Genomic DNA, 18,200 nt, shown 5'->3' with positions numbered 1-18,200 from the left:
TATTTTCACCTAAAACTTATTTTATCATAAACATTAGGAAATTATTGTTCGATCTAAGTAATTTTCTTCAAGTCCTTACAAAGGTACTTCTTAGTTAACTGGTTGGTATGGAATATCTTGATAGGTTTATTTCCTTAAGATTCAATTTTAGATTAATATTAATGCAAGTTTGAGGAAAAAATGAGGAGTAATCAGCGTTGATCACATCACAGGCTCTATTTTAATAATGCCATAATATTTCAAATTAAATCTAAAAAAAACCCAAAATCTTCTAAGAAAATTATGCAGTGAACAAAAATTCAACTAATCTATAGAACGCCTTTCAATGATTAAAAGTATAGGGTTTTTGAATTCCCTTTTCAAAAAGACAAAAATGTATGATTTTATTTTTTCTACAGGAATAACTCAGAATTTATTGAGTTAAGGCTTAGTCATAAGGATCAAATCTTATTTTAAAAAAAGGAACAATTTGCATTTCCATTGATTTAATCAATCTTCCCTTGACAATGCCCATTTTCCTGCCCATATCCTATACCCACAGCCTATTTAAATCAAAACTGCTTTTAAATGCTGGGATTTGGGATTATACTAAAAATGATTTCCCCATAAAAAGTGCACATACTTACTCGTATGTTGATATATTAAACTCCTCAAAACGATCTCAAAAAGGCTATAACGAAACGAAGGGTTTGAAGGACATACACATTACCAAAAAGACAATAAAACATTTTTTTTTCTTACCCCTTCGCGTCGCTGTACCATTTTTTTGTTGTTATATATTTATTTTTATTTGCGAATAGAAATTTCGTTTGTTAGTCTTCTATTTTCTTCCTTGTTATTTGGGTTTTGTTTGGCTTTTATCCGCCCAATTTTGTTTGACAAGGAGCATCCCAGGAGGGAGGAAGGTAAAAAGGCAAAGGCAAATGACAAACCGAATGACTAAGATGTTTACATTGGTATTCGGTTTTTTTTCTTATAACACACACAAACAATAACATCAGCACAGCCAAGCCATCACCTCTCCATCCAGTGTTGTTTTACTCCTTCGCATCCTTTGCATCCTTCATCCTTCGGCATATCTTTCATTTTATTCGAGGATGGATTGGCGATAATAAATTTCCTTTGTTACCATGTTACTTTTCCTCGTTTTAGTGATGATCCTTTTTTCCTGCTCCTGATGCGATAGTCCTTCTAACTCGCAGTCGATAGATGGATGACTCTAGAGTTTGTGTTGGGTGTTGAGCTTGTGATGCTGGGTGGAGTTGAAGTGGTATAGAAGAGACAAGAACAACAGCGAAAAAAGGAATACACTAAAAAAACAGGAGGAATGCAAAGAAAACACAGAGGCATCAATCTTTCATCGTTTTCAATATTACTTAACAAATATTTAATATTGTGTATCTGCACTTTTTGTTCCTATCCAATTCTTGTAAGATACCGAGTCCTGTGTATCTGCTTAAGATTTTGTATTTATTTATTCTTGTGTTCCTTCTCTCTGAGTGGAGTTGAGTGAAGTGAAATGAAATGAAGTGAAGTGAACAAGAACAAGAGTGTATTGGCAAAGTACGCTTCTCATCTCATTCTCCAGAAGAGTTAGGGTAGTCCTTCCCGTCTTCATTCTCGTTGTCGTCCTTGTTTTCTCATCCCTGGATTCTGATGGCCGATTGAATGTAAAGTTCACTTTTGTAAATTTAAGTGATAGAAGAAGTGTTTGGAAAACGGGCACGGAGGGATATGATGATGGTTGGTCTATTTGTGCAGGCAAAATTATGAATAACATGGATCATTGGGTTTTTGTATACAGTTTTCTATAGCTGCTCTTAGCTTCCTTTCTTTTTTAATGTTTTTATTTTTTTGAGAAATGAAACTAATGGATTGTTATAGGTGGGGGCAAGGCAATGAGAGTGTTCAATGTTCAGGGAAACATCACATAATGCAATCTGTAGATGGAAAAGAATAAATAAAATACAAATTGGGTAGATGATTTTTTCCCTTCATAGTGGGGGCTCTTTGTTTTTATAAAACATTTGGATAATCATGAGAGAATAATAGATAAGAATTTAATTTGCATCAGTTCGATTAAAAGTTGAGAATGCAGATTTTTTTTAAATAAAAACTTATTAATAATTGAAATGTGATAATATAGAAGCCATTCTTACTTTGTATCCCTTTTATTCCATTTATGAAGCATTATTTATTTTTTTTGTTTACGTGTGCATTAGATAACAAGTTCTCGTCTTTTCGAATTTGCTGCTTTTAAAGCTTCTTGTCTTATTTATTCCAAGTTTTATTTAAAATATTTACGTCCATTATAGAACAAAGATTTCATATCCGATATTTTTTGAATGTAACTTGTTTACATTTTAAAAAATAAGAATTTTAATATTTCTTACTTTTAATATGGACACGTCATTGTATTTACCCATATATTGGTTTTATGGTATAATAGAAAGATGTTCTCTTAAATTCTAGCATATTTAATAATTATTTTAAGAAAACTGGAATTCGGATATAAATCGTCTGAGATAAAATATTACTTTTTAAAATTTTTATTGCAATCGGTCCGATTTGTTTAATGAAATATGTTGACATTTCTCGACGTTTCACGTTCCGAAGAGTCGAAATAAAAGATTTTTAGAAAGATGTCTGTGCGTGCGCGTGTACGTCCCTTAATTCGAGAAGAAACTATGGCTTCAAACTAGTTTTATCTTATTAGAAATATTGTTTTCAACATTCGGTACAATTTTGAGAAAAATCGAATTTTCATTTTTCCTACAAAACAATACTAAAAGTTGGTTTAATTGATTTTTGAGTCAAATATATATTCGTTAGTAATCATCGGTATCCTGGGAATGAAAACGACTTGACCTTGGGCTGAGCCGGAAAGAATTTTAGCTTCAATCACGTTCCTCTGCATAGTTACTATCCGTAACCAAGTACCATTGCATAATTTAAGTGCATTAAAATTCTTCATAAGTATTATTTGAGCCCCAATTTTCAAGTCCAGTTTATGCGGAGGAAGTCTTGATGTAATCAAAGAATTCAAACATTCAATTGGAATATCAATAGCATTATCTTGATCAGTCAAATTATCAATAGAAAGTTAAGTTTGTTGATGGGCCTGAAAGAATATATATTTGAAAACATTTCGGTTCGTCAGAGTTGTTTGGTGAAAGTGATCCAGCTAAATTATAGACTTGACCCTGAACTTTAAGCACAACTGAACTGTAGGCATAAAATATCCAAGACTCATTACCACTAAATGACGTCATTTAGAAAGCAGAATTGTAAACTCTAATCATATCAAGAAAATGTCTAGTATCTAGATGAAAATGATTCAAAATAGTTTTTTAATGGTTCCGGTGGATCAGCAATTTTTGCCAATAAAACTTTTCCTCCTGAACAGTAGAGACCTGGCGGTTCTTTAGGCTATGTGAATGCACGACAGAAATTGCAATTGGCATTAATATTTCCTTTCGAAACGTGAGATCAGTGAGTAAGTGATGTTTGGATTTCATATGTATAGCAAATTATTGACCTATATTATCGGACATTATTTATGCCTAAAACATGCGTCGTGATATAATTATTTCATTTAAAGAAAAACTGCGTGACAATTGGATAAGAATTTTCGAAGCCAAACCGTAACAAAGATTTCCTCTTTTGCTTGATTTCAGTTTTATATATATAGATAATAGCTGACCCAACAAACGCTATCTTGTCATATTAATAATTTCTAGAGAATATTTTGCTAGAAATAAATAACGAACTAATTGTAAGTGTGTTACGATGTGCTATATAAGTGGGAAAGGCCGGGAAATATGTAGTCAGCACTGTAGCGAATAGTAAGCGAACTTATTTAGCTGTACAGTTGAACCCTGCTATCTTGAAATGATAATGGACCGGTGACATTAACAAATAACATTAGAATATAGAAGCGCTCAGTCTGCCTTGGGTTGACTAAAAATAATGGCCCCAAGGTATTTGATTTGAATAAACCGGGACATGCATCAACCGGCATACCTTGCTTGCGAGGCATCCATTTTGTTCTAGCAGCCTATGTGAAATAGCGTGGTACTTCTGAATAGATTACACAATTAAAAAAATTCAGTGACTGTAGTTTTTGTTGGATTAACAGCACGATCAAACGCTGCCTCGCTAGTCAAATAAACGACGGCGAAATGCGTAACTGCTGGATCCCGTTCATGAATTGGGAAACCAAAGATACGCCAAACAGCTTCATTGGAGCTGACGTACATGCCAATTTGATAAAGTGTTTTTTCATTATCTTTATTAACCGGATGAGCATTAAAATTGGTACTTTCAATCCAAAATACACCCATGTCACTGCCTTTATTCACATACTTGAACAAATATTTGATTCTCTTCACTGAACTGCAGAACTCAACATTAATATGAGCATTGAATGTTTTACTCAGCAGAGGCGAATATTGGGACACCCAACGGTTATCAATGTCAATGTCTACGCTGTTAATATTTTAACAAATGATTGTCCGCTATTGTCGGGATTTCTTCTAAGATAATTTGGATAAGCATTTGGGATCGTATAGTTAGTGAAATTTTTCGGAAAACTTTTAGTTCACTTTCCATCTACCATGCAAGGCGATAACCGATTCAGATTGCCGCATGGGCCATGAATCATGTTTGTTGTAACAATATAGAACAATATTTGATCAGTAGAAGGATCTGGAATTTTCGCAGAAATTAAACTGTCGATTTCAGCAGGACGTATTTTATCGACTAACCAAACCAAAATGTGAGCATGACGTAATCTCCGTTATTACCATTCAACGCTATACATCCTGCTGGATGTGGGACGTGTTGGACCGAATAAATGTAATTTTGTAATGAAATTTATCAAGACTTCAATTTTTGTCTGAACACACGTACTGTAATGTCATGACGATGTATTGCATTTTGCCAGGCAATAGTAAAGATGTAATCTCCGATCATTTCGGATAACACGTGAACGTGATAAGTAAACACGGCCGTTCATATAAAACGTAAATCAGAGCATCCTGGACATATTCTTGCAAAAGGCGTGGACTGCCTACGTATGATGGCGTTGGTGATGATAACGTCTTGTAGGTAAATATATTCTTCCGAACGCACCTATTTTTAGATTAAATCGCAAGTATCGTGATCGTTCGCTCTGTATCTTTACTTACCTGTCGACCATTAATTGCTGAAAAAGCTCACCACATCGTAGAATAATATTTTTTTGTCAGCGTTTACAGTGCTCTATACCTCTCCCACTTATATGCCACATCCCTACACACTTACAATTAGTTAAATATTTTTTTGTAGCAAAATATTCTCTAGAAATTATTTATATGACAAAACAACGTTTGTCGGCTCAGCTGGTAGGAATATAAAAAAAAGATAAAAACCTATTCTCAGACCTACCGAGTGTATATGCTAAATTTCATTGAAATTGGTTAAGCCGTTTCGGAGGAGTATGGCAACTAACACTGTGACAGGAGAATTTTATATATGAGATTGTTTTAAACATTCGATAAAATTTTGATAAAAATCGAATTGACAGTTTTTTTTTTACAAAATATAAAAACCTATACAAAACAATACTTAAACTTGGTAACAATTTACTACCGACTATAATATCTTTCCAAAAAATAACAATATTAGCTTAAAACTTATTTTATCTCACAGAAAATATTTTTTCGACATTCATTATTTTTTTTTTTTAAATCCAACGGTAAGGTTTTTTCATAGAAAAAAAATTAAATCTTCAAAAAAAAGTACGTAAATTCTACTAAAAATTGGTTGGCGACTAAAAATCTCGTTAACAAAAATAGATTATGAAATTAAACTATTTTATCATAGTATGCAAAATACTGTTGGCAATTTTTAAATGTTTTGGATTATTCAACTGATATCTTTTCGAACAAAACAAGAAAACCTACAAACCTTTTTTGCAAGACTAATCGACAGACGGAATGGTTAAGTGTGTTAAGTGTGGATCGCACGCCAGCCTATTTTTAATTACTTGCTTATGATTTTGTTTTAAATAGTATTCCAAATTTCTGTCTTCGAGGGCGGAATGCATTAGGTCGCTCCATTTGAGCTTATATTTATTTTCTTAGCCTTAACGAGATTTTATTTCAATACAATCAATCATGTTATACGATATGAAGAAAAATAGATAACCTTAAATTTGTTGTCTTAAGATGCGTCTGTACATATCGGTGGTCATAAGCCATAACCGCTTTAGTCAAATTTTCATACTTTTCATCAGAACAGTTTGAAGTTTTAGATCGTGTTTGACAAAAAATTTATTGTAATTTCAAAAAAAATGTAATGCAAAATTGATGAAAATTAACTCTTTTTTAGAAATTAAGATCAAATTATTTTTATAAAAGACAACTTAAGAAAAAAAAAACACTTAAGCTGTTATGGCTTATTTAACTTGAAAAAAAAAAATCATAGGTCGAGTTAGGCTTTTGTGGCATATTTAGGAGAAAAAAAGCAAAAGGCTTAGGTTGAGTTAGGCTATTTTGGCATATTAGGGAAGAACAATTTCTTATATCGACTTAGGTCTATAATCTTTGTGTGAGAATATGGTATATGATTTCCTATGTTGAGTTAAGTTCTTTTCCTTACCAATAATTAGCCATATTTTAAGTTACTTTTCATATATTTTTACTTACGTGTCAAGAAATAGTTGTTCTATGATTTCAATAGATAAAACAAATTAATTTTTGAAAAATAAGAATATGATTATTATAATTATATTTAAATTTTTTTTATTTTGTTTGCATTTTTTTATTTTTGTGACTAACATCACTGTTCAAACATCATCGGCGTTGCCAGGTTCTGTTAAATTAAGATTATCATAAAAGAAATGAAAGTCAGGACTTATGAATTGTTTTAAGCTCATAATATCCCTTTTTCCTGAGAAATGCTTCTCTTTCCTACTCATTTTTATCCAAAGAATTTTTATATTCCACATGATTGCTGCGTTTGTGTATCGCAGCCACTGAACTTCATTCCAATTTAATCTATTGCCATTTTATCAACTCGTTTCCATGAAAATAGATCTTGATATTTTGAACAGGATTATGAACAAAACTTATTTTCGTCATAACTCGACTTAAGTGGTTATGGTTTGTGGCCACTGATATAATGGTTTTCAGAATACAGTTGGTCAGAAATTAAATAAAACACGTCTTTGTTAAATAAGTTTAAGTTCAGGGGTGGTTTTTACGGCGGGAAAAATTGGAATAATTGCCGAAAAACCCATAAAAATAGCCCTTTTCCTTTTCCCATACAAAAGCTTTCTAACTTAAATGTAGTCAATTTGAGCTTTATTACTATTGTATAAAGTTCGTACAATGGCAAAGGTTTGCAGCAATGTGAATTGATTGTTTGGAATGAATGTACGATGGCACATGCAAAGTCTTTGGATTCTTTAGACAGAACCTTAAAAGATCTACGAAGCAATGATGACAGATTTGGTGATGCAATAATTTTATTAGCAGTAGATATTTTTCGAACATTTACAGTGATTTCACGATCAACTCCAGCTGATAAAATCAATCTAACTACGTCTACGTCCTCCCATTTGTGGAAACATGTCAAAGTGCTTCATTTAAGCAAGAATACGCGTGTCGAGTTTCAAATGACCAATCTGGAAACATATTCTCTAAACAACTCATTGACATTGGTAATGGTAAAGTTTTTGTCAGCTAACGCAATCAAAAAACGAACTTATTCAAAACGTGTTACCAGATGTTTCTCAAAATTACAGAAACCGTGATTGGTTGAGCAAACGAGCTATATTGGCTGCAAAAAACATTGATGTAAAGGAATTAAATTTCAAAATTCAAGAACAAATTACAGTCGACTATACATATCAATAAATCAATTGATCCGGCTACTAATTTAGATGATGTAGTCAACTATACCCCTGATAATCTTCAACTAAAGGATGATTCAATAGTTTTAATGTTGCGAAATATCAACCAACCACGTCTTTGCAATTGTACATGGTTAGCGATAAAGAAAATGATTAAGCAATATGATAAACTCAAAGGAAAGTATAAAGGAGAAGATGTTCTCATACCGCGCATCCCAATGATTCCGACTGATGTGCCATTTGAGCTTAAACGACTACAGTTTCCAGTGGGTCTTGCTTTTGCTATGACCATAAACAAGTCCCAGGGGCAATAATTAAGTGTTGTAGAAAACTCATGTTTTTCACATGGTCAATTGCATGTTGCTTGTTCCCGTGTTGGAAAACCAGCAGATTTGTGTGTCCAAGCGCCAAGTAGTTAAACAAAAAACATCGTATATCACAAAGCCCTACAATTACAATAACACTGATTTCTGGTTAATAACTATGATTCACATGATTAAAAATAAAGCGATTCTTACTTTTAAAAACTTACGAGTATATATATATGTATGTATGTTACATTTAATTATTTTTTATTCACAACGCCATATTACCAAGAATTTTAAGCAGGAACAAAAAACTGCCACATTAAAAATCTTTTTGACATTACAAAGTCTGTTGGGTCCGCTAGTTTATTATGAAAATAAATGTTCTAAAAATTATAAATATCCTTTTCTCGTTTACGGTGCCAATGACGGACGTAGGGTTGAAATTTTAATGTATTCATTTTTTTCACCTTGCATTTGGAAGAATATGGCCCAGAGCATTCTTCTTCTCCCCATCTCATATCACATCTTTTCTAACATACGATACAAAATTTTTAAAGCAAAAGTAATTTTAATATTAATTATTTACGTACATAGATATATGATTCATAAACCTCAAAAGCTCAAATGTGATAGAATATTGAAGAATTATAATCAGAACCAGTCTTTAAGGACTTCAATTCTAAACACATGTCAAATCATATGTAAAGGACTGTCAAGTTATGTCACCATTATATGCATGATCTTCGTTATACAGGTCACAGTTGTTTGACGTGTGACAAATTTACTAAGAAGTCATATTCGTTTGTATGTGTTGATATAATTTCTCGGAAAAAAATCTTATCCAAGATTAATAAGAACTCGAGTGTTTTTTCTTTAGAACTGTTTCCTTTTTGAGTTTCAGATAAAAAGTAACCTACAACTCTGTGAAATATGTCATTTTTAAATGTTAAAGTGTAAACTCGTGTATGGTAATTTTTGTTTTTTCTTATTAATTCAAAATATTTAGCAACAAAATCAAAAAAAAACACAAGGGGATGAATACAAATGAGATTTTAAGTTCCAATTCCTCCTAACCCTATTTGTCCCTTGTACTATGTCCTGTTTCTGTTTCTCTTATTGTCCTTACGCTAATTTGACATTTCCATAGAATGTTTGTTTAACTGAAAACATTAAATTTATTACCCAGCAATATCCCTGATAGAATATTTTATTAATGTTAATTCAATTCCTATACACAAATTCCAAATCTCTGGAGCTTCTTCCACATAGAGATTTTGTATTAATATATGTAACGTTTCAAGTGAAATAAAAGCGAATGATATATTTTACGTATATATTTGTTACCATACGAGACGTACGTATACATAACATAAATCCTTTTATTCTCCGTTTACCATGACGAAGACGATGTGATTCTTTTAAGGATTTATTTTTCTTAGTTAAATAAAATGAAACAGAAAAAAAAGTAAAAACTGCTGGTATAAGATGAACAACTTTGTCTTCCGGTTTAGTTTAAGATTTTCCATATGTCTGTCTTCTGTTTGAAGCTAGGATATGTGTCTTTTTTTATTTTATTTTGTTTTCTATATTAAACTAGAATAAGGATGAATGGTTTTTTGAAGGAAATGCGTTAGATAAGAAGATGACAGAGAGAAAGCGAGAGGGAGAATGTAAAATGTAGATATATTCCACTTGACGGAAGATGAAGATAAAGTGAATATTTGGCTTAGAGCATTGATAAGTAATTGAAAATCTAAATGTCAAGTTGTTGTAGTAAAAAGGATATTCAATTTTCAAGCCAAAGGCAAAGGATAAATTTTATAATTCGAATAATGTTCATTCTTAAGATAATTTAATCACATTCAATGTTGGTACATAACATTGTAGAGCATGTAAGACTGAAAATGCATAACAACTTATATAAAACTTGCATATATTTCCAACAATGTAATAATTACTGAAGTGGCAATAATATGATATACATATGGTAGAAATGAAGTTGACTTAAAATTTGTTCAATTTCTATTCTGTTGAAATATTAAATTAAGATTTTATAACGTAAAACAAACACAATTAGATTAATGGTTCTCCAATTTGTAACAATAGTTTTTCTAAATTAAAATTGTCATTTTAAGAACTTTGAAAAGTATTTTGTTAATCATTTAAGTTATTGCTGTATTCTGGCGTAATAATACACAGGCGTTTAAATAATTTAGAAAAAATAAATAAACATTTGTTTTTCAATAACGAAATGTTAACAAAAATTTCAAAACATAATCATTTAGGATATTTGAGTTAGTAACAAAATTTTAAGAATGTTTAGTAAAACTTTTGCAATTTTTAATTTCTTTGTTAAAAACCTGCAAAAATCATATCTCCTAAACGAATAGAGATATTGCTTAAATTTTTTGTATCTTGAAGGAAATTTCCAAGGCTATACAAATTGTGACTTTAAAAAAACTGTTTACAAAGTGTTTCAGAAATTTGTGTTTAAATATGTAAAAAGTTTTAACAAAAGTGATAAACATAGCAGTATTTTAATATGCAATCGTCAAAATTAATTTTAAAATTAATCTGAGTGAATTGAAACAGTAGAGCAAAAAGAAAAACATGAAAAAAGTATTTTTTTTTTAATTTTAAGGCATTTGGTGATAAATCAAACCTCAAACAGAGGAAAAAGAAATAAAGACAAAAGAAATTAATAATCTAAGTCTGTGGAAATGTGTAATAAACTCATCATTTCTGGAGAGTATCGTTCTTTCAGATCTTTTTGGTTTCTCACATGCTTTAAGGAAAAAATAAGTGGATCGAAAGAGGTTAGAAGCATGTTAAAAAGGTCCTTATAATCATTGAAACTTTAAACAAATTCTGGTATCGATATTTCTTGTAGTCTTTATTTTTGAACTCCTGGGCTACTTCTGACAGTTCTCCAAGTGGTAGTGATTGAAATTCAATGCTATTTTGACTATGAACCAATATTTTGTGTAGAGTAGGTGTGAGAAGTTTTTCGATATACTTTTGTTTTAATAGCTCTACCGTTTTCTTAGTATACTCCCCAATCCTAACTGCATTCACTATTTCTCTGCAATTCGAAACGTTCAATATTATTTTAAGCCTCATTATAACTTCTCCATTAAATCCAGTTATTCGAGCGGTTGCATCTAATTATTTAAAAGATCTTCTTGCAGTGTTTCCGTTATAAGTGTTTCCAAACTCTTGCGTTTGGATCTCTTATTTTCTCCTACTTCTTCCTCCCTGGTCCCATCGAAGGAGAATTCAATTTAATGACTCAAGATTGAAGTGGAGAGATTCGATACACCAAAATTATGTTCGTCCTCAATTGATTCATCTTTATTGAAGTAAACTTTGTTTCCGTTAATTCATTTAATACTTTTCCGTCTATCATAGTTAAAATGAACTCGTGATTCATAGTTATAGTTGTTTCTTCATTAAGTTTAGTATTGTTGGTTGAATATCTGCTATTTGACTTTTAATATTATTGACTGTGGTATTTATGTCTCTAAGACATATTTTGGTAGTTGGTACTCACTTTATACGGCAGATATAAACTCATTACAAGTGCTTGCTTACTTACTTAAGGTGGCGCTACAGTCCGGGGCGGACCTGGGCCCCAACCAACATGCGACTTCAGCCAGCTTAGTTCAAACTAGCTGTCTCCAGTTTCACACGCCAAGTTGGTTGAGGTCCTCTTCCACCTGGGTGCGCCACCTGCGTCAGGGTCTTCCTCTACTGCACCGTCCCTCGGGATTGAATTCGAAAGCCTTCCGGTTCGAGCGTTGATGTCCATCCGCTCTACATGACCTAGCCATATAAGCCGTTGGACTTTAATTCTGCTAACTAGGTCAGTGTCGCTGTACAGCCCGTACAGTTCGTCGTTATATCTTCTCCTCCATTCTCCATCTATGCGTACGGGACCAAAAATCATCTGAAGAATTTTTCTCTCGAAACATCCTAAGACGCTCTCATCTTTCTTTGACAGGGTCCAGGTCTCAGTGCCATAAATGAGAACCGGAATGATGAGTGTCTTATAGATGGTGATTTTAGATGCTCGAGAGAGGACTTTACTTCTCAATTGCCTTCTAAGTCCAAAGAAGCAGCGATTTGCAAGAGTTGTTCTTCATTTGATTTCAGCGCTGGTGTCGTTGTCTGGTAGGTAGACAAAGTCCTTAACTACCTCATAGTTATAGCTGTCCATGGTGACGTTTAGTCCAAGACGTCGTTGTTCAGTGTCCTTTTTTGATGACAGCATATGCTTGGTCTTACCCTCATTGACCACTAAACCTATCTTCTTCGCTTCCGTCGCAATGCTAAAAAATGCTCCACTGACATCACGCTTTGATCTTTCAATTATTATTGGATGGACCTTTGGAAGATTGTGCCTCTAGTGTTGACGGTTGAGTTTTGCACAATTCTTTCAAGAACGATGTTGAAGAAGTCGCATGACAGTGCATCGCCTTGTCTAAAATGCATCGGTAAGATCTTTTCCAAACTTGATAGAGCATCGTCATCGTCATTCTGCACAAACGGATAAGTTTGACAGGGATGCTAAAACCAGACATAGCTCTTCCCTATGGACGCTGTCATACGCGGCTTTAAAATCGATAAAGAGATGGTGGGTATCGATCTGAAGTTCCTGGGTTTTTTCCAAGATCTGTCGTAGTGTGAATATTTGGTCGATAGTGGACTTTCCTGGTCTGAAGCCACGCTTATAAGGACCAATCAGGTTGTTGACGAATGTCTTCAGACGTTCACATAATATGGCTGAGAGGATCTTATACGCAATGTTAAGGAGACTGATGCCTCTGTAGGTGGCGCAGTTTACAGGGTCTCCTCTCTTATGTATCGGGCACACTATGCTGAGATTCCACTCATCGGGCATGCTTTCTTCCGACCATATTTTGCAGATGAGTTGGTGCATGCTCCGTACCAAGTCATCGCCTGCTGCTTTGAATAGTTCGGCAGCGATGCCGTCAGCTCCAGCAGCTGACTTAAGTTTAGATATAGCTATCTTCACTTCGTCAAGGTTGGGTAGGCGGAATTCGGTTCGTCATCTCCGTTATATAATTTGGAGAAGTGATATTTCCATATTCTCAGCATGGACTGCGGTTCTACTACGATGTTCCCCTGATCGTCTTTACAGGATTCAGTTCGTGGCTGGTACCCTTGGTAGTTTGTTTTTGCCTTTTGGTAAAATTTACGAACCTCATCCCTGTTGTGACATCCCTGTATCTCCTCGATCGCGCGCTTCTCATGCTCTCTTTTTTTCCATCTAAGAAGTCGGTGTTCCTCTCTCTTCTTCTGCTCGTAGAGCTCGAGAGCATCTCTAGTCCTTTTGCGCAGCGCGGTTTTGTATGCCTATTGATTCGCTACATAGGACTCCTTAAGAGGTTATTAGAGACTCGATCGGAAAAGGACATGGCAGTCTTTTGCGATGGTCGGGATATCCGTAGACGTACCTTGGCTACAACGAGGTAGTGGTCCGAGTCAATGTTGGCCTCTCGGAATGTTCGGATATCCAGTATACTGGAGAAGTGTCGTGCGTCGATCGCAATGTGGTCAATCTGGTTCACGGTTGATTGGTCAGTAGATTTAAATGATCCCTTGTGGATATTTAGTTGTGTGAACTGCGAACTAGCTACCAGAACGTCTTGCCGCGAAGCGAAATCGATCAGCCTGAATCCGTTGTCGGAGGTGGTGTCATGCAGGCTGTATCTCCCGATTGTGCCACCGAAGATGTCTTCTCTTCCTAGCTTGGCTTTAAAATCTTCTAAGACAATTTTAATGTCATAGCCAGGGCACTGCTCATATGTCTTGTCCAAGAGCTTGAAGAATATGTCTTTGGTGTCTTCATCTTTCTCCTCTGTTGGGGCATGATCGCATATTAGGCTTATGTTGGCGAATTTAGCTTTGATGCGGATTGTCGTGATGCGCTCGCTCACACTGTTGAAACTCAAGACTTTTTGCCTGAGTTTAGTTCCAACAAGAAATTCACACCCAAATAGACGCTGTCTTTGTCTTGGTAGCAGTCGCCGTAGTATATATCATAGTTTTTCAGTTTGCGGATAAACCGCTCCTTACAGGCCTGGGCTCTGAATTTGTCGAAGAAGCCCTGGAAGGTTTTCACTAAGTAGTTCAACCTTACTGGAACTGTAAACGCCACCGTTGATTCCATCTCTTACAAGTGGTAGCATTGACAAAAAGTTCGAACGAAACCTCATTCCAAATATTCGTTTAAATTTTTTTGAAAAATAAAAGCAACTGCTCGAACGCTCGTTTAAATTCTAAATGATTAGTTTAGTCTAATGTTTCATCTTTTTATACCTTAGAGTAAATACCTGCACTCAGGAAACTTTTAATCCTTATATTAATTATACTCAAAAACGCCCCAATAAAACTACCCGTCTTTCTGTCAATATGGACACAATAAGCTGGTGATTTGCTAGACAGCCCCATTTTCGAAGAAATACAGACTAACGACGGACGTCTCCAGTTCAAAATCCACACCTTACATTTATTTTATTTGTATGCATTAAGCCTCATCGCATAAAAAATATTCTACACAAAACTCGAATATCTAAAGTATAAATGAGTGATTTAACTTCAAAATTATTTCATATATTCAAAATATTGTTTTAACATGAGGTTATTTTCTTAGGAAAATCCTATAAGATGTTGTTAGTAAAATGGTTAAATTGGCCTTCGACCAAAATATCTCGAAAGCAAAAACAGATGTTGAAATCAGTTATTTTATCGTATGAAGAAAAACTTTCAAGGGCAAATAGAAAATACAAACTGGGTTTCGACTCAAGTATTTAGACTTCAAAAAATGTTCATCTAAAACAAAATGTTGCGATAAATATTTTTTTTTAAATTTCAGAACTGTCGATAGACAAAAGCATGAGAAGTTATCAGTTGGTGTTTTTTTTTTTTTTACTTTCAATAGGAAGTTATTGTAATCGGTCCAATTTCTCGAATTGAAAATTTTGACATTTCTCGACGTTTCAAGGTCCCTAGAAACCATATGCATTTTTTTTAATTTTTTTAAATTTTTTTTCGCGAAGTTTTTTATATCATCCAAAGCTCAAGAACCAGTAGAGATATCGACTTGTAATAAATTTTGTTACACAGATAATAATGCAGAAAGATACACAAAAGACTCTCAAAAAAAGGTGAACATTTTGGTTACTCTAAATATTTCATGAACCAGTAACGTTAGAGACTTGACTTAAATTTTACATTGTACCGTGACACAAAATAAATATTTTTTTTTGGGAAAAAATCCAATTAACAACTTTATAAATAAAAAAAAAAATTAAAAAAAAAAATACTTGTCACCTCAAAATTTTACTAATTGAAAATGATTTTAACTACAAAAAAACTTTGTGCAACGATAAATAACGTTTTGAACATCTGGTAAAATTTTGAAAAAAAAATCGAATTTTTAGTTTTTTTTATAAAAAATAAAAATCTAACAAAATATTATTCAAGTTAATTTTCGACTCAAATATCTTTCCGAACATTAGAGATATTGGCTTCAAACTAATTTTATCTTTAACAAAATGTTGTTTATTCATTAAAATTTGAAAAAAAATCGAATCGACTGTTGTTTTTTACAAAAAATGAAAAACGAAATAAAACATTACTAAAAGTTGGTAGAAATTGAGGCTTAAGTAATATTTGACTTAAATATCTCTCCAAAAACTTGAGATTATAACTTCAAAGTAGTTTTATTTTAAAAGAATTATTGTTTTAACATTCCAAAATATTGTTTAAAAAAGCCAATTGACATTTTTTTTACAGAAAATCTAAAAAAAAAACATTACTAAGTTGGTCAAAATTCACTTTTGACGCAAATATCTCCTTAAATTTTAAAAATTATGGGCATCAATATCTCAATACTTCATGCACCCAATTTGCATTTGTTTGTATAAGAAATAAAAACTTTTAAGAAATGTTATTAAAATTTATAAAAAATTGTTTTTTTAAAATCAAACTTTCTAATCAAGCAAGTCTAATCGACAGACGGAATGGAAAGTTATCAGTTTGTGAAAGATGCAGAAAGGGCTCTCAAGAAAATGGTGATTTTTACCATAGCAGTTTATAAAAAAGGTGAACATTTTGGTAAGCCATAAATATCTCACGAACCAATAACGCTAGAGACTTGAAAAAAAATGTTTTTTTCACCTGAAAAATTTTACGAATATAAAATGATTTTATCTCCAAAACAATTTTGTGAAACTAAAAATATCGTTTTTAACATCTTGTAAAATTTTGAAAAAAAAATCGCATTCACAGTTTTTTTATAAAAAATAAAAACCAAAAAACATTACAAAAACAAAGTTAGTAAAAATTGAATTTCGCCTAAAATATCTTTTCAAAAATTTGAGATTATGGCTTCTAACTCATTTCATCTTATAAAACATTTTTTTTCAACATTCGGACAAAATTTGAGAAAAATCAAATTGACAGATTTTTGACAAAAAATAAAATTGGTAAGAATTGATTTTCAACTCAAGTATCTTTTCAAAACTTTGAGATATTAACTTTTAACTACGTTTATCTTTTAAAAAGTATTGCTGTCAATATTTAGTAAGATTTTGAGTTTACAAAAAATAAAAACAATACTAAAATTTGGTACAAATTTACTTTCGGCTCAAATAGCTTCACACTTTTTTTCTCAGAAAGTATTGTTTTCGATATTTAGTAGTTTCTTTATAAAAATCTAAAAATCAAAAAATATTACGAAATTTTGCCAAACATTTATTTTTCGGTTCTTGATATCTCTCAAATTAATTTCATTCATCCAGTTTATAAAAATTTAAGAAATGCCACTAAAATTCTTAAAAATTTGTTTTCGACTAAAAATCTATTTAACAAACTGTTTCTTTATAAAAAAGAATAATTCAACTGACAACTTTTTAACCCAACTCGAAAACCTACAAACTTTTAAGCAAGACAAATCGACAGACGGGATAGAAAGTGTTCAGTGTGGGTCGCATCCCAGCCAAAATCCATAACTCAAATTGTAATGCATCAATTGTGGCTTCAATATTAGCTTTTAATACTTCAACTTGACATAGTGCCATACATAGTGCCATACAAAATAATTGAAAACTGTAATGAAGTCAATTATGAATGTCATATCTTTAAAGTAAGCGCTCTTAAGAAAAATTACGCCATCTTGTATTAACCAAACTATTCATTTTTTGTAAACATAAAATCAATCCTCATGACTTAATACCGCAACCGCAGGTCGTTCCTAATTTCAAAAGAAATAAAGACCGATCGGTGATGCCACTAGCGTGTGAATCGTTCCAAGCAGTCGTTAATTTCTCGAGACTTCTCATGAATCTTAAACAATACGGTAAATTGAGCTGTATGACGTCAGAAGCTTATAGAACGAGATTAAGTTGTAGTCTACAATTTTTTTTAGTTTTATAGAGATGTTATTAGTTATTAAAAGAATTGGTACTTGGGATGGCTGGCGAGAAAAAGCCATAACTTTCCTATTAAAGTGCATATACGCTCACACAATCATCACTCTAAAAACGATTCAGCTTCTAGAGAACATTTTCAATTCGAAAAATTGGAACAAATAGGTATCTGCAATAAGTTCTTTCAATTCGAATTTTAAAAGACATTTCAAACATTTCTTTTCTTTAAAGCTAACGGCTTAAGACTGAGACGTGATGTATTAATGAAGAAGTTTCCTTTGGGGAAAGCATTGCAAAAGGGCAACGATTTGTAATATTTACATATACAATTAATCCCAAACCGTTTTAATAATGTCACTTACCCCGACAACAACCATGACATACACCTAAACCTATACCAACCTATACCTACTCGCACCTACCTATAACCCAGAATATTATATCCTTAAGGCTTTCTAGGGTTCAGTGTCACCGCGCGCTTTACCGCACAGGGTGTTAATTATTTAAAAAGCCTTTGAATTTAATTCTCAACCTTCTCAA

General features: G+C 32.7%; 1 protein-coding gene across 1 annotated transcript in view; it reads left to right on the top strand.

Moving 5' to 3' along the window:
* Window positions 1-8,211, top strand: part of LOC129949754 (sodium channel protein Nach) — a 74,201-nt gene extending 65,990 nt beyond the window's left edge. Inside the window, exons 9-10 of the mRNA XM_056061394.1 lie at window positions 7,366-7,711; window positions 7,870-8,211. Coding sequence (XP_055917369.1) covers window positions 7,366-7,711; window positions 7,870-8,211 — 688 coding nt within the window. The remainder of the gene's footprint in view (window positions 1-7,365; window positions 7,712-7,869) is intronic.
* The last annotated feature ends 9,989 nt before the right edge of the window (window positions 8,212-18,200 follow it).

This window comes from Eupeodes corollae, chromosome 1, assembly GCF_945859685.1.
Source record: "Eupeodes corollae chromosome 1, idEupCoro1.1, whole genome shotgun sequence".
Classification (NCBI taxonomy): domain Eukaryota; kingdom Metazoa; phylum Arthropoda; class Insecta; order Diptera; family Syrphidae; genus Eupeodes; species Eupeodes corollae.
Note: the sequence above shows the minus strand (reverse complement) of the source record. Positions and strands in the feature narration are given on the sequence as shown.